This window comes from Lagenorhynchus albirostris, chromosome 3 (genome assembly GCF_949774975.1).
Source record: "Lagenorhynchus albirostris chromosome 3, mLagAlb1.1, whole genome shotgun sequence".
In the NCBI taxonomy this organism is placed as follows: Eukaryota; Metazoa; Chordata; class Mammalia; order Artiodactyla; family Delphinidae; genus Lagenorhynchus; species Lagenorhynchus albirostris.
This window is the reverse complement of record NC_083097.1, coordinates 60,108,337-60,129,758: the sequence shown is the minus strand read 5'-3', so window position 1 is coordinate 60,129,758 and position 21,422 is coordinate 60,108,337. Positions and strand designations below refer to the sequence as shown.

At 39.2% G+C, this 21,422-nt stretch overlaps 1 protein-coding gene across 1 annotated transcript in view; it reads right to left on the bottom strand.

The window, feature by feature from the left end:
- IQGAP2 (IQ motif containing GTPase activating protein 2) overlaps nucleotides 1–21,422 on the bottom strand; it is a 286,204-nt gene that overhangs the window by 84,093 nt on the left and 180,689 nt on the right. Inside the window, exons 10-13 of the mRNA XM_060143147.1 lie at nucleotides 18,169–18,332; nucleotides 14,978–15,138; nucleotides 9,950–10,074; nucleotides 2,599–2,762 (exon numbers count right to left, since the gene is read on the bottom strand). Coding sequence (XP_059999130.1) covers nucleotides 2,599–2,762; nucleotides 9,950–10,074; nucleotides 14,978–15,138; nucleotides 18,169–18,332 — 614 coding nt within the window. The remainder of the gene's footprint in view (nucleotides 1–2,598; nucleotides 2,763–9,949; nucleotides 10,075–14,977; nucleotides 15,139–18,168; nucleotides 18,333–21,422) is intronic.

Below are 21,422 nucleotides of genomic sequence, written 5' to 3'. Positions count from 1 at the left end.
CTACCAAATGTAAAATAGATAGCTAGTGGGAAACAGCCACATAGCGCAGGGAGATCAGCTCGATGCTTTGCGACCACCTAGAGGGATGGGATAGTGAGGGCGGGAGAGAGATGCAAGAGGGACGAGATATGGGGATATATGTATATGTATGGCTGATTCACTTTGTTATACAGCAGAAACTAATACAGCATTGTAAAGTAATTATACTCCAAAAAAGATGTTAAAAAAATAAAAAAACTAAACACAGCTGACAATTCACTGCCTCTAGTGAACACACCCAGAAAGTGTGTTCTCTGTTAAGTGTATGCCAACATGCCCACTACTCAGCCTTTCCCCTCAAGAGATGGAAGGAATTTGGTGCCTACACAAGGTTATACTTGAAATACTGTTAACGAGGACCAAGAATTCTCACCAACTTACACCACTGTCCTCAATCGTTGATAAAACTGAGCATTCTATTAAGATGTTATCCATCGTGACTTTTAATGGCTGTATACTTTGGCACAAGCTTTACTTTATATTGACAATACCAATAATGTAATTTTCTTCTATTATTTTCCAAGGCTAGACCTTTGGAAAGCAAAGCACAGAAACAGCCCCACAAAAACAACTGAAAATTTCCAGGTATCACAACAGCAGAGGTTAAAAAGCAAATAGAGACCCCACCAAATAACAGAATCAGATTTTTTTCCAGGGAAAGAGAATGGGCTGAGAAAACAAAGTTTCAAAATTAATGGGCAGAGAAAGAGAAGTGTGTTGAAAAGCGGCAACTTAACCAAACCAGACTCATTGCTTACTGCAATGTTTTTAATCCCTCAATTATTGTCAATGTAGTTCACGCTCCTAACTTTACAGGCCACGAGTGGTTTAATGCCTGAGCTCTAACTCAGATCCCTACGCTCATATTCTCTGTTCTAATTACACTATTAAAAAACTTGTTTCACATTTAGGAAGGATGTCCAACAGAGAGGAGGCATAGCATGGACACCAGCAAGGCTTCTGAGTGCCCTGGAGAGGTGCTGTGGAATTCCATCTTGACCTAGAGCCCTTAGACTGGGATGCTCACGAGGGAACCTCCACTGCTTGCCTATAAAAGGTTTGTGGAGTTAGTTTCACCTTAACGACAAACACCCATGTGGCTGTTGGCAGAGAGAAACCCAGGTCTGTCTCTATCCTGCACCCAGAAGATCCCAACTAGTGAACAGAGTAAAGTAAACCTGTGTCGAGTAAAGACCTTGTGACAAAGACATCACTCACCACCCACTGACCTGTGTGGCAGCCAGAAGTGCCCACAAAAATACTAGCTACATTGTTTCAGCACTTTTTTGGGGTGACATGCTCCATGTCAAATGCTCTACACTTATACATACACTATAATCAATGTAATTATATATTAATATGTAAAAATATAAATATATATTGCTCATTTATTATATTATGTAATCATTTAAGCCTCACCGTAATCCTATGAGGTAGGTACTATTGTTCTCATTTTACACATGCGAAACCTGAAGCACAGAGACTTCTGGTGACTTGACTAAAATCTCTACCTAATTTGTGGCAAAGCCAAGGTTTGAATGGTGCCTGTCTCCAAAGCTAATACCTTTAGCTTTCAATGCTGTGTCACGTGTTACAGCCACAGCTACATCAGTGCAAACAGCAGGGGGCGGCCCAGTCCTCCTTGCTGACAGGGTCCACTCTCCTCCCCAGGGGTTTGGGGACATGAGGTCAGGTTTGAGTCTCATTCTCCCAGTCACTGGCCTGGCATTCAAGCCACAAGTGGTTACGTCCCAGGTAGCATCAGGTGATAGGTCTTCTTCTCCACTCAGTTCTTCCAATAGTGGCTAGTATCTGGGGGATGTCTCACAACAACAGTACAAGCTCTGCCGCCAGATAAAGCCCTCTGCTCTTCAGTGGGACCCGGCCAGGTCAGTTTCCTCCTGTGCCCAGAACAAACCAAGCTGGTACCCATCTAGCCCTGCCATTACCCGCCTGCATTATCCTGCTTCCCACTCACCAAACCAACTCTTCCTTACTCTTCAGGAGCAGCTCCTGTTCTATCTCCACACCAACCTACCTTAGGGCTCCAGTTCACAGAAATCCCAACCATCTCTGAATCATTCTGGGCATTCCTCGTCTTGACATGTGGCCACATACCCACCTCTACTGCTATTTAACTATTCTATATGAGAATGCCTACCGTCTTAGTAACTTTCTAAGCATCTTGAGAATAAGGATAGAACATTCAAATGGTATCATGTGTTCCTCGGATCCCCCTTTCCCCTACCAGATGCCATGTACTGCACCATGAATACAGTGTGTGCTCAGTAAATATCCAATAACTTGGACTGTGAACAAGAACTCACCCACAAGTGCATTTTTAGTGAAAGAGTAGAAGCAGTCAGCAGCTCTGGAGCTAGTTTCCCCCTCATATTTGACACCAGGAAAATAACAGCCCTATTAACTTGTAATCTGATCCATACATAGATAAGCAAATTCTGAGCTTTAGGAAAAATGGGTAAAAAAAATCCTCCCTCTTGCCCCTCTGTCCCCAACCTGGTCTGTAAATTTAAAAGAAACACACCTGCTAAGACTTACCATGAATTTCTGTGTTTTAGCCTGGTATAAAACATCCTGGTAGTGCTGGGCAGAGTCTGGGTCCACATCTTTAATCCTAGCAGTGGGTAGCAGCAGACTACCTAAGGTTTTCAAAGGATCCCTTTCATCAATGGCTTCATTGATGTACCCTACAGCTACAACTCCTAGAAAATAAAGGAAAAAAGTTTCCTTTTAAGTCATAGTGCATTATAAGTTTTCTCCAATCACCTATAGCAAAGATTGAGTTAGAAACGGGGGCTGAAGAAACCACACACACACACACACACACACACACACACAAACTGCAAGAGCTAATAAACAAGTACAGCTAAGGCTTACATAGTAGGTCAATGTACAGAAGTGAATTGTATCTTTCTATAGTTGCAATGTGCAATCTGAAAATGAAGTTAAGGCAAAATTCTGTAATAGACTCCAATTACAAATACATTACAATTACAAAAAGAATAAACACTTAGGAATAAATTTAATAAAACAAGGATGAGACACAGACACTGAAAATTATGAAACACCATTGGAAAAAAAGACCTAAATAAAGGGAAAAATTATCCCATGTTCATGGATCAAAAGACTTAATATTAATAAGATGGCAGTACTCCTCAAACTGATGTACAGAGTCAGTGTAACCCCTATCAAAATTCCAGCTGCCTTTTTTTTTTTAAACAGAAATTGACCAGCTGATTCTAAAATTCACATGGAAATGCAAGGGATCAAGAAATAACCAATGCAATGTTGGAAAAAAAAAAAAGAGTTGGAGGACTCTTCCCAATTTCAAATTTACTACAAAGCTACAGTTAATATTGCATGGTACTGATATAAAGACAGACTTAAAGATTAATGGAATAGAATTTAGAGTTCAGAAACAAACCTTTACACGTATAGTCAATTGATTTTTAACCAAGGGTGCCAAGACAATGCAACAGGTAAATAACAGTCTTTATAACAAATGGCACAGACAACTGAATGTCCACTGCATAAGAATAAAGTTGGACTCCCTACATCACATCATACACAAAAAGTAACTCAATATGGATCATAAACCTACACAAAAAAGCTTTAAAATATAACTTTTTAATCTTTTAGAAGAAATTTAAGAGTAAACCTTTGTGGTCGGCAATACTTTTTACCTGTGACCACGAAAAACATAAATAAAAAAAAGAAACGAATACATGGGATGTTGTAAAAATTAAACCTTTAAGAGGTACAAACGATTATGTATAAAATAAGCTATAAGGATATATTGTACAACATAGGCAATATAGCCAATCTCATAAAGTAACTGCAAACAGAATGTAACCCTTAAAAATTGTGAATCACTGTATTAAACATCTGTAACTTATACAATATCGTAAATCAACTACACTTCAAAAAAAAATTAAACCTTTTGGGCTTCTCTGGTGGTGCAGTGGTTAAGAATCTGCCTGTCAGTGCAGGGGACATGGGTTCGAGCCCTGGTCCAGGAAGATCCCACATGTCACAAAGCAACTAAGCCCGTGCACCACAACTACTGAGCCTGTGCTCTAGAGCCTGTGAGCTACAACTCCTGAGCCCGCACGACACAACTACTGAAGCCCGTGCGCCTAGAGCCCATGCTCCGCAACAAGAGAAGCCACAGCCATAAGCCCGGGCACCACAACAAAGAGTAGCCCCCGCTCGCTGCAGCTAGAGAAAAGCCCGCATGCAGCAACAAAGACCCAATGCAGCCAAAACTAAATTAAATAAATAAATAAATAAAAATTAAACCTTTTATGTTTCCAAGGACACCCTCAAAACAAGTGAAGACAATCTATAGAATGGGAGGAAATACTTCCAAGTCCGATATCTGATTAAAAAAACCCCTTATATACCTGATATACAAGCATAATAACTATATAAGGAACCCTTAACAACGGAAAGAGAAAAAAAATTTAAAACAGGTAAAGGACTTGATCAGGTATTTCTTTAAAGAAGATATACAAATGGCTAATAAGCACATGAAAAGATGCTCAGTATCACTAGTTATTAGGAAAATGCAAATCCAAATCACAACACAATACCACTTCATAACCACTAGGATGGCTATATTAAAAAAGATAATAACAAGTGTTGTGAAGATGGGGTGAAATTGGAACTCTCATACGTTGTTGGTGGGAATGGAAAATGGTAGTCACCTTGGGAAACAGGCAGTTCTTTAACATATTAAACATACAACTGCCATGTGATCCAGCAGTTCCACTCCTAGGTATATACTAAAGAGAACTGAAACCATATAGTCACACAAAAGCTTATACTTGAATCTTTATAGAAGCAATATTTATAATAGCTAAAAAGTAGAAACTACCCAAATATCCATCAACTGATGACTGGATAAACAAAATATATATCCCTAGAATGGAATATTACTTGACCTAGAAAGAAATATGAAGTATAATGATACATGATACAACATGGATGAACCTTGAAAACATTATGCTAAGAGGAAGAAGCCAGACACAAAAGGCCCCATATTACATGACTCTATTTATATGAAATATCCAGAATTGGAAAATCCATAGAAAAAAAGTAGATGAGTGGTTGCCAGGGGGTGGGGGGAGGGGGAAAAGGGAGTGACTGCTAACGGGTATAAAGTTTCTTTTCGGGGTGATGAAGATATTCTGAATTTAGATACTAGGGATGGTTCCACAATTTTTTAAATACATAAAAAACTACCATAAAAACACAATAAAAGTGTGAATTTTATGGTATATGAATTATATCTCAATAAAGCTGTTATAAAAAGGGGAGATAATCTGACATACAAGTAGCAGCAGAGATGCTCATTTCTAGTGTAACCCTCACTTACATAATAATGCCAAAGTACTGGATGATGGAACCATAGAATAGCAGAGCTGGAAGAATTTAAGTAGAGATGTACAGAAAAGAAAACGGAAGTGCAAAGAGATTTGGATATACACTATTAGTTGGTTTACTCTACTTCACCACTGTAAAGAATGCCAAAGAGACAGTTCAAAACCAAACAATTCCCTAGAGTGTTAGCAGAGTGACTTTCAAGGTCAGTATAGTCCAGTGCTGTCCAGCGGAATGTTCTGTGATGATGCAAATGTTCTGGGCCATCCAATATGGTAGCCAGTAGCCACATGCAGCTAATGAGCATTTAAAATGTGGCTAGTATGAGCCACTATGGAGAACAGTATGGAGGTTCCTTAAAAAACTAAAAATAGAACTCCCATATGACCCAGCAATCCCACTACTGGGCATATACCCTGAGAAAACCATAATTCAAAAAGAGTCATGTACCACCATGTTCACTGCAGCTCTATTTACAATAGCCAGGACATGGAAGCAACCTAAGCATCCATCAACAGATGAATGGATAAAGAAGATGTGGCACATATATACAATGGAATATTACTCAGCCATAAAAAGAAATGAAATTGAGTTATTTGTAGCGAGGTGGATGGACCTAGAGTCTGTCACACAGAGTGAAGGAAGTCAGAAAGAGAAAAACAAATACCGTATGCTAACACATATATATGGAATATAAAAAAAAATGGTTCTGAAGAAACTAGGGGCAGGACAGGAATAAAAACGCAGACAGAGAATGGACTTGAGGACACAGGGAAGGGTAAGGGTAAGCTGGGACGAAGTGAGAGAGTGGCATGGACATATACACACTACCAAATGTAAAATAGCTAGCTAGTGGGAAGCAGCTGCATAGCACAGGGAGATCAGCTCGGTGCTTTGTGACCACCTAGAGGGGTGGGATAGGGAGGGTGGGAGGGAGACACAAGAGGGAGGAGATATGGGGATATATGTATATGTATAGCTAATTCACTTTGTTATAAAGCAGAAACTAACACACTATTGTAAAGCAATTATACTCCAATAAAGATGTTAAAAAATGTGGCTAGTATGACTGAAGAACTTCATTTTACATTTTATTAAATTTTGATTAGTTCAAATAGCCACATGTGGCTGTCAAGTGTAGGTCGGCTCCATAGAAATTAACAAAGTCATGCATGTTTAGGGATATTTTTAAGGTTCAAGTGTGGATAATTAATGTCACAAATTCTCTAATGTGGGCTGCTAAAATTACATCTGGAACCCTAATTCATGGATGTACCAAAGGATGAATAAGCATATCCACCAGTTTAACCTTCTACTATCTCTACTACATACAGGATCTTAGGACATAGACTGTAAGGTCCAGGAATGAAAAGCACAGAAGCCAAGCCATGCAGTTGGAAAAGTTTTTGAAAGTCTAGTACAAGGGATCTATTTGAAAGTCACTTCTCAATACTACCTTATTCTTAAAAATAAACTATCATCCAGTCATAAAATACTATAGTGTATGTATGTATGGGTGCATTATTCATGGATATATGTACACATGTGTACACATACACACACATACATTCACATACTAACAGGGGGCTTCCGCTTCCCAAGTGAGTGCTCATGGACAAGAATTAATAAAGAAACTAAACATTAATGAGAAGTAAGCTTAGAAAATAAACATACTTAAAGCCAAACTTTCTCTCATTTTGTCAGTTATTTTTCTTCAAAAACAACCAGAAGCCACTCTACAAATGTGCTATGCTATGAAACAGAATACATACTTCTAATTTTTAAGAGGTATCTTTATTTTGACATTCAAATTAAAGTAAAATATTTAGCTAAGTATCTCCTGAATGAATGACCCCATAGAGACCATTGTTAAGAATGAAAAAATCTGTAGGAGAAAAGGGACAATCTGAAATGTCTAGAAATTATTTCAGACTATAATACTCCAACATGGTGGAAGAAGCAGCAAAAATACTTCTCTAACATGCAAGTTAGGTTATCTCAAAACATTGGAAGAACTTGAGAAAGTCTAAGTACTACCCACATACAAGGTATTATCATTTCACCCCGTAATATTTATACACTGGAGAGCATGGAATACTTATATCATTCTCTGGAAGTGACAGTTGACCCCTTATGTCAGTTGACCTCCTTGGGTTAACTGTTCTAAATACTTTTAAACATCCCATCCAAAAACGATCTTTACAGAACTACATCTAAGAAAGAGAATGTGTGTTCCTAGCAGCTGATCACCTGGGAATGAGTGCATTCCAGCTGACTTGATTGAAATCAGCTGCTTAAGTTTTTGGTGTGTTTCTAAGAACACAAGCTGGTGATGTCATAGTAAATGACTTCATAGGAGGTGAAAAACCTTCCCATAAGTCCCCTGGGTCCATCTGCATCACTTCCTCTGTTTAAAAATAAAGAGAAGATCCCATTTGAGCAAAGACTGCTGAGCCTCAGTTCATGGCCCACTGATTTAAATCATCATGTGATACTATAACATTCTAGTCCAAGGAGAGAGTGGGCATTCCCTTAGAGGTGTTGTATTTGAGACAGCAGATGAGGTAACTCACAAAGAATGGTACCTACCAAATTTAAAAAGCAAAACTTCACAGGAAGAAAACTTCCTTGTCTAAGTTACCTGGTTAAAATAATACTCCTCTAAGGCTCGACTGGGAAAAGTAAACTTTCCATTAAGAAATCAGCAGAGCATCCAAATCTCAGGAAATGCATTTAGCAGCTTCTCCATTCAATTCACCTTCCACGTTTATCATTTCCCATTAGCTACACACCTCAACCACGCCACAACTCAGACATAGGATTAGATGCTGGAGCGTGTGGCAGGGGTGGGATGGGGAGAGTAACGCACTTTCAAGATGTCCATGAAAAGTTCTCAGCTCTTTCAGATGATTTAATTTCTATATAGTGCAATCGGGGCCTACTCGCAACGGTATATTTATTTTAATTTAGCTGTTAAAGCAATTACCTAAACAGATGATATCAAACTCAATAATTCAAGAACTTGCAACAAAAATACCCCGTTTTGACAAAACAACAAACCAAAACAGAGAGAAGTTAAATCTTTTATATTAAGTCCCCCAAATTCTAGAAAGGAGACATTAGCCTCTAAAATTACTATTCTGGTTATGGCATATATGCTTCACGCCGAGATGGTTAAAAGAAATGTGATAATGGCCGTGTGAAATGTCCCATGGAGAACAACTTAGTAGTACAGTTACCTAGGTAAATGCCATACAAAACCAAAGAGATTTTTGCTTAAAAATATTCACGTGCAAAAGACCGCTTTCTTTCAAAGTTATACACATGATACTGTTTTTCTTTTCCTGGTAAAAGCAAAGGCTCTATCTGATAATCTGGGACAAAAAATGGCAGGTCCTTCCTCGTACCCCTCTGTCAATGTCAAGAATGAGAGTAAAACTGTACTGAGTACCGTTCAGTACTGAGAATTAACACCCCTTCACCTGTATAAGCAGGACATACATAAATCACCAAAGCAAACCTGGATTGTGCATGCTGTCCCAAAGAATAAGGGCAAAGTCAGAAAACAAAGATGGAACATGATTTAGTGTTTTGCCCACCCTTGAGTGGCATAGCCAAAGCACCCAAACCATCGCTGGAGACCGAGAGTGTGGAGCTGGGGAGGATCAAGGAGGAGGCAGGACGGCAGGAAGCTGGGGACCTGAGCTTTGTAAGCGGACACACACACCAGGGTCGTCCCCCACGCCGCCCCCACTGATGATGTTGAACATCTGCTTAAATTACCAGCTCCCAAGCTAATGCCAGAAAAGAGGCAGTGGGTGATGTGTCAGCCATCTGAGGCAGGGATCCCCAAACGCCTCACTGAAAGAAAACGCAGAGAGGCAGCAGAAAGTCGTGTGGTCGCAGAGCAGCAATTATACTCATTGCCTAAGTTACAGAGCTCCCCATTCGTCACTCAGTTTTTGTAAGTAAGAGGCAGGACAGGGAAGCAAGCTGACATTCACGAAAGCATGTCTCAGCGCACATCTTCTTGGACTGTCCACTTTCATGCTCAGAGCTCCTAAGTTCTAGAAACACAGCAAATCACCAAGATTTGAGATCATAAAACAACAGTTAGACTGTGTTGCAATTTCTTCTTAGGGCAGGAACATGTGTCATATTTCAGAAAAACACCCACGTACATGAAAGGTTAAAATAAAGTTGAGTGCTTGCTTAAAAAGCTGAGTTATTTACAGCAGTCATCTTTCAAGTACCAATAAATAGAAAGATATTAGGACTTGTATTTATGTACTTTTATTCTATCCTTTTATGTCTTATGTTTGCTTTGTAATGTTTATAATATGTTGGGACAGTAGTACAAAAATAACATTTACATATAAATACATACAGACTTGTTAGGGGAGAGTGTTCTCATAGGGCTCTAGGGCAGCCCTGATGTAGAGGACCGTTTTGTCCAGCTACCTTATTCTCCCACTATAACTAGAGAAGGATACTGTTCCATACTTACGGTCATTTTCTTCTTGAATTTCAATATTAACCATATCAATAAAATTCTGAATTTCATTCCAGCTTAAGCTATCTTGCCCTTGGGATAAGGCCTCCAGTTTAATGGAGAGTAGTGCATTTGCGTAACTGTAGAAGAGAAAACAAGCATGATACTAATCAGAGACGTTCATTCTTTGTTCATGTTATGCATCTTAAATTGGACACGCATCTTAAGTTTGACACATGTGGCTCAATGTGATGTTATGAGGTTAGACCAACAGGATAAAGGCAAGTAAAATTGTCTTGTGCAGCTCTGTCAACATACACCAAGCTCACTTAGACTAAGGGTGTTTTTTTTCCCTTAAAAATACTTTTAGGTAACAATGCTTTTTAATGAAAGTTCCTCAAATTCCAATCTTGCACTTAACTCAAGCAAAAAAAACCTCAACGTTCTTAACTCTGTGAAATTACTTGCTTTTTTTAGTAACTATTTTTCCTTCCCTTTGTATGTCTTAGTTCTGCTTAGTCTCCAGATGAGTATTATGGGATAAAATTCGGAATTACCACGGTTCCTAATCTTTCCATCAAGGGTCCCTTTTTTTTTTTCTCGTTCATTCCCCAAATCCAAGCCTTGAGAGGCCTTTTTTTTTTTTTTTTTTACTGTAACCCTAACACAGCTGGGTTACCTTGTGGCCTAATACTTCCAGTGACAAATCAAATCAAAAGCAAATGTGTTCCAGAAACCTTGCTGAATAACACACATCGTCACTGCCTGTTTTCTTGAAGAGGTGGTGCCTCAGTTGACCCAGAACATCCTAGTTTCCTCTTCACCTGCCCGTTCCTCAGGCTTCAGCAGCCCCTCACCACCTCTCTCCTGGGTCCACTCACCGCCATTACATTCTCTGCCCTCATTCTGACCCCTGACCCTCCTCACTCTGTGCAGCCCTCTGGAAAATAGTTTGGCCAACACTCTGATTATTTTTCCTGTCTTGAGAAATTTTAGGAAAAAAAGATGATCCACCTTGACATATTACTAAGAAACTTTCATTTTTTAATCATCAATTCCCCCATTTAAAAACTATAGAACCGGACTTCCCTGGTGGCACAGTGGTTAAGAATCCGCCTTCCAGTGCAGGGGACGCGGGTTCGAGCCCTGGTCCGGGAAGATCCCACATGCCACAGAGCAACTAAGCCCGTGCGCCACAACTACTGAGCCTGCGCTCTAGAGCCTGTGAGCCACAACTACTGAGCCCGCGTGCCACAACTACTGAAGCTCATGTGCCTAGAGCCTGTGCTCCGCAACAAGAGAAGCCACCGCAATGAGAAACCTGCGTACCACAACGAAGAGTAGCCCCCTCTCGCCGCAACTAGAGAAAGCCCGCGTGCAGCAACGAAGACCCAACGCAGCCAAAAATAAAATAAATTCAAAACAAAACAAAACAAAACAAAAAAACCCACTACAGAACCAATGTTACAACCATAAGCTAACATGAGTAAGCTATTCCAGCCCGAAGTATAGAAACTCAATAGTTTAATTTGCTTGTGCATCTTTACACCAGGGAAATAAAGAGCAATCCTCTATGTACATATTGATTCACTCTGCAGTATGACTTCTGAATAGAACCTACGGATTTGCTAACAGTAGAGGTTCCAAGAAGTAAGATCACATTGAGGCTATAATTGTTTTCTCATTACGACAGATTTTCTCAAAGTTATGCCTGCTCCAAGATGACACTGAGGTGTCTTCTACTGAGTGTAGCTTGGGAGAGAAAAACATCATTCAGAATGGGAAGTGGGGGAGATGATTCATTCTCTGTGCTTGAACAAGGCATCACCAAACACAGGCTTGAAATTGTTTCAGTGTCCTGTGTGAGATTTTCATCTTATCAAGAGTTATAAACCTAAGAAAATACTCTTCTATACTTACTAGTAGCAATATATACTAAATAATACTGACCACAATGACAATACGGATAAATGGCAACTTGCACTCGTTAGCATCCCTTATAGATGGGGACCATTCGATAAGAAAGTGCAAAATCCTTACAGGCATTTCACGTCTGACATTTAATGATGACCCAATGGGAATAAAATGAAAAAGCTTAAGGATGAACACAGGAAAAAAAACCAAAACCCACAATCACCCATCATTTCTTCAGAAATGAACAAATACTAGCCAAAGGGAAAAATTTTATGAATAACACAACATAGTTCTATAGGCAGATGCAGAGTAGGTGTTTTTGTTGTGTGTGTTTGTTTTTGTGCTTTATAGATGAACAGAAAGGGGCCCGGCTAGGAAGAGTCAAACTTAGATATTTTTGGCTCCAAGGTTATATTCCTTTAACCACATCATGCTAGTTCTCAGAACAGATGACATTAGCTGGGGTGGGAGAAACATGCAAATAGTTCACGGAAGCACCCTCTATGGCAGGAAGGGCTTGGAAGCTCCAGTACTGTGCCAGGCGGAGACGGGTGATAGGCACCGCGTTCCTGGTGGTGAGAGAAGCATGCATAGGAGCAGATAAGCCAGAATGAACAGAGTGTTCAGATCCATCTCGGCTGAAGTATAAAATACAAGGAGGGGTGTAGCTGGAGCAAAGGGCAGAACACCACGTTGAGGGTTAATTCAGATAAGAAGAGAGAACAATCAAATAGAGGGGCATTATAAACAGAGCTATATTTTAGAACAATTAATCTGGGAACAGGGCATGCCTAGAACCAATGCCAACCCTATGTCACTCTTGTGAGAACTGGACAAAACAACCTTTCTGGGAAAACACAGCCCCAAGGGCAGAAGCCATGGTAAGCTGGTAGAGACTTGGTCAGAATTCATCCAGGTAGCCCTGCCCAGCACCCGTGTACTATGAAGAAGTTGTACAACCATAAGGGAGAGGCCCAGTGTTCCTTAAACCTGAACACCTGCCAACTTGGGCTTCCAAGAACTGGGTTAAAAGCTGACATGGAAATTGAAATGTTGAGGCTGTGAAAAATCACTTGGGGCCATCGGAATGTTCAATACAAGAACCAAAGGGGGCCCTGGAATCTCATGTCGGTATTGGGTCACCCAGGTGACCCAGAAAGTGCTTAAATGAAAATTTTAAAAGATTATTTAAACAAACACAAATTTTAAAAGTGTTTCATACAGAATACTTGCCCTCTGAAGCTGTATCTGCGGCCCCAGCTGAAAATCACAGGCATAAAACTGGTTCTCAGATGGGGTTTGGGACTATTTCCTTAATGGGTTATTTGTAAATTGGGATGGGGGGAAGAGAGGATTTTTGATAATCAAAATGGGTGATTTGGAGGGAGGAGGGTACTGTCATTTAGAGGGAAGTGGCCAGGGATGCTCCATATGCGTCTTGATAATTATTTTATCAACAAGCCTCATTAGACTGTTAGGCTTCCTAAGGGAGTGACCAACTCTGCCGTCTCTAGCACTGAGAGAGCAGCAAAGCCTAGTTACATAAGAATGAATGAGAAGAGAAAAGACAGGGTAAGACCAATTTGGAGGTTATTACAAAAGCAAAGGTAAAATGTCTAAATGAGATGGTTGCTGGGAAAGGGAAACATCATGCAGAGGTATTGTGCACACATATTGGCTACTGTTGGGGAGAAAAGTGAGCAGACTATTCACAGCACAAGGGTGCCTCACAGAGGGTCAGAGGAAAACTCAAGTTAACTCGAGTTTCTAAGCTTGGAGGAGAGGATGGTGCCATTAGTATAAACAGTGGAGGTAGAAATAAATTACCTTGGAAATAAACTCTGAGGAGTTATAGGAACAGGTGGTCAAATTTAAGTAGCGTAAGAGCATCAGTTTTTCCAAGATGACTAAAAACAAGGAAAAGCCACTGTTCTACTTTGGGGCCATTCTCTACATAGACAAGTGCTCAAACACCATTTACAAAAAAGTCTAACAAGTCATTTTATTTTTTCCTGTACAACTGTACGTGACCCAAGAGAATTACCTATTTCAGCAGTTCCAGAACCAGTATCTTGACAACAGTGCTTTTGTCAAGATCTATGCAGACATCTCCCCCTGGTGGTCACAAGAATCCAAGATGGAAATTCACTCATTTTAACTTGGGCTTTTGTCTTAATCTCTAATGGGCTCCTTCTTCCCGCCCCTTAATTTTCTCTCTAGATCTGCTATAGTGTTTTATAATTCTATCAACAATACTATCTAGTAGTTTATTTCAGGAACATGAAATAAAAGACACTAAGTTGAGATTGTTACCCACTGCCATGATCCACTGTGGTCTCAGGATTCCTTTGGTTTAATCGTCAAAAGAATGTAGAGAATGGACTTGAGGACATGGGCAGGGGGAAGGGTAAACTGGGACGAAGTGAGAGAGTGGCATGGACATATATACACTGCCAAACGTAAAACAGATAGTTAGTGGGAAGCAGGGGCATAGCACAGGGAGATCAGCTCGCTGCTTCGTGACCACCTAGAGGGGTGGGATGCGGAGGGTGGGAGGGAGACACAAGAGGCAGGGGATATGGGGATATATGTATACATATAGCTGATTCACTTTGTTATACAGCAGAAAATAACACAATATTGTAAAGCAATTATACTCCAGTAAAGATGTTAAAAAAAAAAAAAAAAAAAGAATGGGGATTGGGGCCCAACTGCCCTACTTTGGGTCCACAAATCCAGATCCAGTTTCCTCATCAGTAAAACAAGAAAATTGGACTGGATGATTATTAAAGTTGTTTCCAACTCTTCTACATTCTGTCGTTTCCAAAAGAAGCCCAAGGGAAGGTATGCTTTCAACATGTATTTTTTGCCTATGAAATAATTTTTGCTAATGTCAAAGACAGTCAGTAACTGCCACAGGATCCTCCTTAGACTCTTTGTTCCTCTAAAAGGAATACTGTGAAGTAGGATTTGAACATTAGGACTCTCAGAACAAAGTAGACTGGCTTTCAAGAAAATAAGCATGGGTATATGGATTGTTTCAGGAAGGAACAAGTCCTTCAAATTGGTAGAACAAATCTATCAAACATATTTCTGCACTGAGAGGAGTTTTGGAAAATGTTCCCTTACCGTTCCACGTATGTCTCGTCCAGATTGTTGAAGCCCATTGTTGGGCTTCTGAGTTGATTCTGCACAGACACAAGATCGTTGCTCTCCAAGGCCTGGTTGAGTAAAGCTACAGCAGATAGCATTTCCACTGCGATCAAGAGCTCCTCATGGGCCAAGTAGTTCTGTTGGAAAACATATGACAGTATAAGATCCCCAAATCTACACAGCCCGTGTATGTGATGGGGGTTCAGAACGTACACTTCAAAGAATAAAGAAAAGTCAAAGATTGTGAGAACCCAGGACCCACAGGGCTCCCTGGCCACCTATCTTTCATTGGCTTTAAAGAACAGGTCAATGGCTTCTGGGTTTTCCTGAGATGATCATTTTGGGCACTGAGTTAATTACAGTCCTCAGTTATGATTCCACAGACATCTGCATTGCCATAGCTGATTCCTACTCGCAGCTATTATATCGGCTGCTAACAGGCTCAATCTTACCAAATAATGAAGCCACAGATTAGATAACATTGTTACTGTCTGCAAGTGCAAGGTTAAGATATTAGTATAGCTAATGATTTTCAGTTTGAACTACAGGTAAGGAAAAGGGGAGAATTTCACCTAAAGATGATAACCCCAGAAAAGTAAATCAAAGTCTTTAAGCCAAGGATATTGATTCTAATTCCAAAAAAAGTTAGTCTAAGTCACGTTGTTATAAATGGGTAGAAAGTTTTAAACATACCCTAAGGTCTAGATATTTGAAGACATGTGAGGTAAATCTTAGTGAAAAGCAAGTAAGGATTGGGCTTACTTAAAAAGTACATCTCAGATTACAGAACACTTTCCCCCTTCAATGTTGTCTTCCTTTTAACCATTTTATACTGACTTGGCCCAACTTCAAAAGGGTTATTTCTTCCATCATACTGAAGGAACATAGAGGGAGCATGAAAACAAATTTTTAAAAACCCTGATATCTATCTTTACATTTAGAATATTATATATTTCATATATATAATGTTTATATTAAAATGAATTATAGCTGATTCTCCACAGAAATCTCTCAGCAAATTGATTTTAGACCAACAAAGCATAATTTTACGTTCCAAAGCAAATGGGAAGAAGGGTTTTTATAGGGAACATGTAAATTTTATCCAAATACCTTACATTAACTATGACTTTAACATATAAGGAAGGTATCAAATTACAGGTAAAGAGCAGAATGGAATCATTTGAGATTCACCACAACTATCTAAAGTGGTACACAGCCAAAAAGATAAGGACAAATAAAGAAAAAAGGGATGAATGTGCTAGAGTGTAAGTAGCCTTGGGCTTCAAAGCTAGAGAAACAGGGACCATAATATCAAGAGAACCTACGTGCAGCTTAAGGAAATAACTTATTTTTCTTTTATTACAAAATACAGTCGACCACTGAGCAACACCGGGGTTAGGAGCGCTGAACCTCCACGCAGTTCAAAATCTGCGTATAATTAATCCTCCATATACCTGTCCCTCTGTACCTGAGGTACTGCGTCCCTGGATTCAACCAACTGCGTATCATTTGGTAATATAGTACTTACTACTGAAAAAGATCCACATATAAGTGGTATGCGCAGTTCCTACCCGTTTGAGGGTCAACTCTAGTATCTTTCTATTTATAGAATCATGTCTTACTAAGCAAGGATAAGAAAACAAACCTTACTACCCAAGCCCTTTAGTGACATACACTTCATTAATTTTTTAAAATAAAGAATGCCACTTATTTTTTGTTTTTTTTTAATTTTAATTTTTTTGGCTGCATTGGGTCTTTGTTGCTGCGCGCGGGCTTTCTCTAGTTGCGTTGAGCGGGGGTTACTCTTTGTTTCAGTGTGCGGGCTTCTCATTGCGGTGGCTTCTCTTATTGTGGATCATGGGCTCTAGGCGCACAGGCTTCAGTAGTTGCAGCATGTGAGCTCAGTAGTTGTGGCACGTGCGCCCTAGAGCACATGGGCTTCAGTAGTTGAGGCATGTGGGCTCAGTAGTTGTGGCTTATGAGCTCTAGAGTGCAGGCTCAGTAGCTGTGGCACACGGGCTTAGCTGCTCCGCGGCATGTGGGATCTTCCCGGACCAGGGATTGAACCCGTGTCTCCTGCACTGGCAGGCGGATTCTTAACAACTAAGCCACCTACTTTTATTAATTTTGAATTCATGCAAACATTTATAGAGATTTTCATTTTTTAATTATTTTTCTTTTCTTATCATAAAAAACAAGATAATGCTATATATTTCAATTTCATTTTTTCCACTTAACAGTAGGGTGTGCAATCTGTTATTAGTTAAACGTGGTTTATCTTCTATATAGATATAGAAGATATCTGTAGTATCTTCTCAGTACTATAGATAATACTGTGAAACATCCTGGTATACCTGTGAATTGCCTGTTTATGCTTTTGGCCTCCTCTTCTGTTTTTTTTGGTGGAGCAGTACTGTTTTTGCTTTTCAGATTCACTGTCCTTCCATGTTTCCTTAGAAGTTTAATTATTTTTTACACTTAACCTTTCATACCGGCAATTTATTCTGTTATGTGTAGTGAGGTAATGTTTTCCTTCCCACATGGTTAAATACTTCTGAGGATTTCATTTTTTTCCCCATGTCTTTGAAATATTAGCTCTTTCATAATTGAAATTCTTGGTGCTGCTTCTAGTACTGTTCTTTCTGTTGCATTGTTTGGCTTAATCCTGTACTAGTGCATATGCTCTTATTTACTGTGACCTTATATGATTATTACTGCTTAATACTATTAGCATTGCAAGGAGCACACAATGACAAAAATCAAAGCCATGGTGCTAATGTTCTCGGTTGCAAATTTCTAGAAATGCAGATCCAGAGCTTATTTTTCTGTATCAAAAAACATTCGATATTTAAAAATATTTCAATATAGTTATTAACTTATCCCAAGTTCTCCAAAAATCACACAGAGAATGAGAACAACTAGTTTTCAATGTGTATTTGTGTAGAGCCCTGCCTGCATTTCCCACCTATGCTCTCAGATTCTTTAAGGAGATGAAAAGCAGGAGTTAAAGAGGAAGGTGGCCGTGGAATTGGTACAGGGAGGCAAACGAGACCAAGGATTGGTACAAATTAAAGACACTACACTCCCACTCACCTTTCCTCAACAGCACTCCTCATTGCTAGGACTCAGAATTAACATCTCCGTACCTGGAGTCTCCTCTGACTTACCATAGCGTTCTGTTTCTGGAGGTTGAAAAGTTCATTCTGATACATTGCACCAGCAAAGGGATAAACAGTGGGCAGCTGGGCCTCTGGTTTCTGCAGTGCAAGCAGTGTGTATTCAGGGTCACCTTCCCGAATGACAGCGTTGATGTGGTCCACTGCAGCCAGCCCTGAGGGTCAGAATGACATTCTGTCAGAACCTGTGCCTTTCCCACTGCAGCCTGACCCAACCAGTCCATATATCCAAGGATTAGAACCTAAGTAGTTACTTTTCATGAACTGAAGAGCTGTCGTTGGATGGTAAGCAAAGCCTTGGAAATGGTAGCTTGTAATTGGAAGTCACTCTAATCCTTGCAGCTAGTCCCTAAAAGAACCTCAGCATTGATAGAGCTGGAGTTATGAGGTCATTCCTGCCTAGCATGACTTCCCTACAAAATCCTTCCTTTCAGGACCAGCTTTGGAACCATCTCTCCATGAAGCCTTCACAGTGCTCCAGTTCCTGAGGACTTCACACTTTGGGAATCCTGCAGTCATTGCTCTTTACGGCTCTTTGTGTGTAAGCACTGCCTCCCCAAGGAGATTAAAGACATGTGAAGACCAGAGAAGCAAGGACTTGCCCTATGGCTCTATCCTCCCTCTATATCAGCACCATGGGAAACCCACAGGAGGCACTCGGACACACTGCCGCTTGATATGGAATGGTTATTAGTTCTCCAAATATTAGTTCTCCAAATATGCTCTCATCTCTTGTGTTCTGTAAAGTGTGATTCTTATGGAAAAATAATTTCAGATATGTTTTAAAAAATATTACAACCAGAATTCATATGATTACATAATTCTGTGTTAGCATGGTAGTCCCATGTGTTAGTATGGTTCTAAGAACCCCAGTGGATGCCTGAAACCATGGATAGTACCAAACCATTTATGTACTGTTTTTTTTCTGTATATACATACCTGTGATAAAGTTTAATTTTTAAGTTAGGTAAAAAGATTAACAATAATAACTAATAATAAAAAGAATTGTAATAACATAAGTGGTCTCTCAAAATATCTTTTTTTTATTGAGGTATAGTTGACTTACAATATCATATTATTTACAGATGTACAACATAATGATTCAATATTTTTACAGATTATATACCATACAAAGTTATTATAATATTAACTATATTCCCTGTGCTGTACATTACATTCTTATGACTTCTTTATTTTATACTGGTAGTTTGTACCTCTTAGTCCCCTTTACCTATTTCTCCCATCCCATCCACCTCCCTTCTGGCAACAACTAGTTTGTTCTCTGTGTCTATGATTTTGTTTCTGTTTTATTTATTCATTTGTTTTGTTTTTTAGATTCCACACATACATGAAAACACATAGTATTTGTCTTTTTCGGTATGACTTATTTCACTTAGCATAATACACTCCAGGTCCACCATGTTGTCACAAATGGCAAGATTTCATTCTTTTTTTTTTCTGGCTGAGTAATATTCTATTGTATATATATACACCACATCTTTATCCACTCATTTGTTGATGGATACTTAGGTTGCTTCCATGTCTTGGCTATTTAAAATAATACTACAATAACATTGGGGTATATGTATCTTTTTGAATTAGTGTTTTCATTTTCTTTGTATAAATATCCAGGAGTGCAATTGTGTAGGTTCCATTTTTAATTCTTTGAGGAAACTCCATATTGTTTTCCATAGCAGCTGTGCCAATTTATATTTACCAACAGTGCACAGGGTTCCCTTTTCTCCACATCCTCACCACAACTTGTTATTTCTTGGTTTTTGATGATAGCCATTCTGACAGATGTGAGTTGATCCCTGATCATGGTTTTGATCTGCATTTCCCTTTTCATTAGTAATGTTGAGTATCTTTTCATGTACCTGTTGGTATCTGTACCTCTTCTCTGAAAAAATGTCTATTCAGGTCCTCTGCCCATTTTTAAATTAGATTGTTGTTTTCTGAGACTGAGTTGTATGAGTTCGTTATGTATTTTGGTATTATTCTTTTACTGGTCATCATTTGCAACTATGCTCTCCCATTCAGTAGAATGCCATTTCGTTTTGTTAATAGTTTCCTTTCCTGTGCCAAAGCTTTTAGTTTGATATAGTTCCATTTGTTTATTTTTGCTTTTGTTTCCCTTGTCTCAGGGGATAGATCCAAAAAAATATTGCTAAGGCCAATGTCAAAGAGCATACTGCCTATGTTTTTTTCTAGAAGTTTCATGGTTTCAGGTCTTACATTTAAGTTTTAATCAATTTTGAATTAATTTTTGTATAAGGCATGAGAAAATGGCCTGGTTTCATCCTCTGACATGTAGCTGTCCGGTTTTCCCAACATCACTCTTTCTCTGTTGTATATTCTTGCCTCCTCTGTCATAGATTAATTGACCATATGTATACGGGTTTATTTCTGGGTTCTCTATTCTGTCCCATTGATCTGTGTGTCTGTTTTTGTGCCAATACCGTACTGTTTTGATTATTATAGTAGTAGAGTTTGAAGCCAGGGAGGATGACACAGCTTTGTTGTTTTTCTCAAGATTGCTTTGGCAATTTGGGGTCTTTTGTAGGTCCATACAAACTTTAGTATTATTTTTTCTAGTTCAGTGAAAATGCCACGGGTATTCTGATAGGGATTGCATTGAATCTGTAGATTGCTTTGGGTAGAATGGGCATTTTAACAATATTAATTCTTCCAATTCATGAGAATGAAATATATTCCCATTTATTTGTGCATTCTTTCTTTCATTAATGTCTTCTAGTTTACAGAGTACAGGTCTTTCACCTCCTTGGTTCAATTTATTCCTAGGTATTAGATTTTTTTGATACAACTGTAAATTGTTTTCTTGTTTTCTCTTTCTGATGGTTCATTATTAGTGCATAGAAATGCAACAGATTCTGTATATTAATGTTGTATCCTGCAACTTTATTGAATTCATGTATTAGTTCTAATGGTTTTTTGGTGGAGTCTTGAGAGTATTATATATGTAGAATCATTTCACCTGCAAATAGTGACAGTTTTACTTCTTCCCTTCCAATTTGGATGCCTGTATGTCTTTTTCTTATCCGGTGTTGTGGCTAGGGCTTCCAATACCATGTTGAATAAAAGTGGTGAGATGGGCATCCTTGTCTCATTCCTGATCTTAGAGGAAAAGCTTTCAGCTTTTCGGCACTGAGTATGTTAGCTGTGGGTTTGTCGTAAATGGCCTTTATTATGTTGAGGTATGTTCCCTCCCCACCCATTTTGTTGAG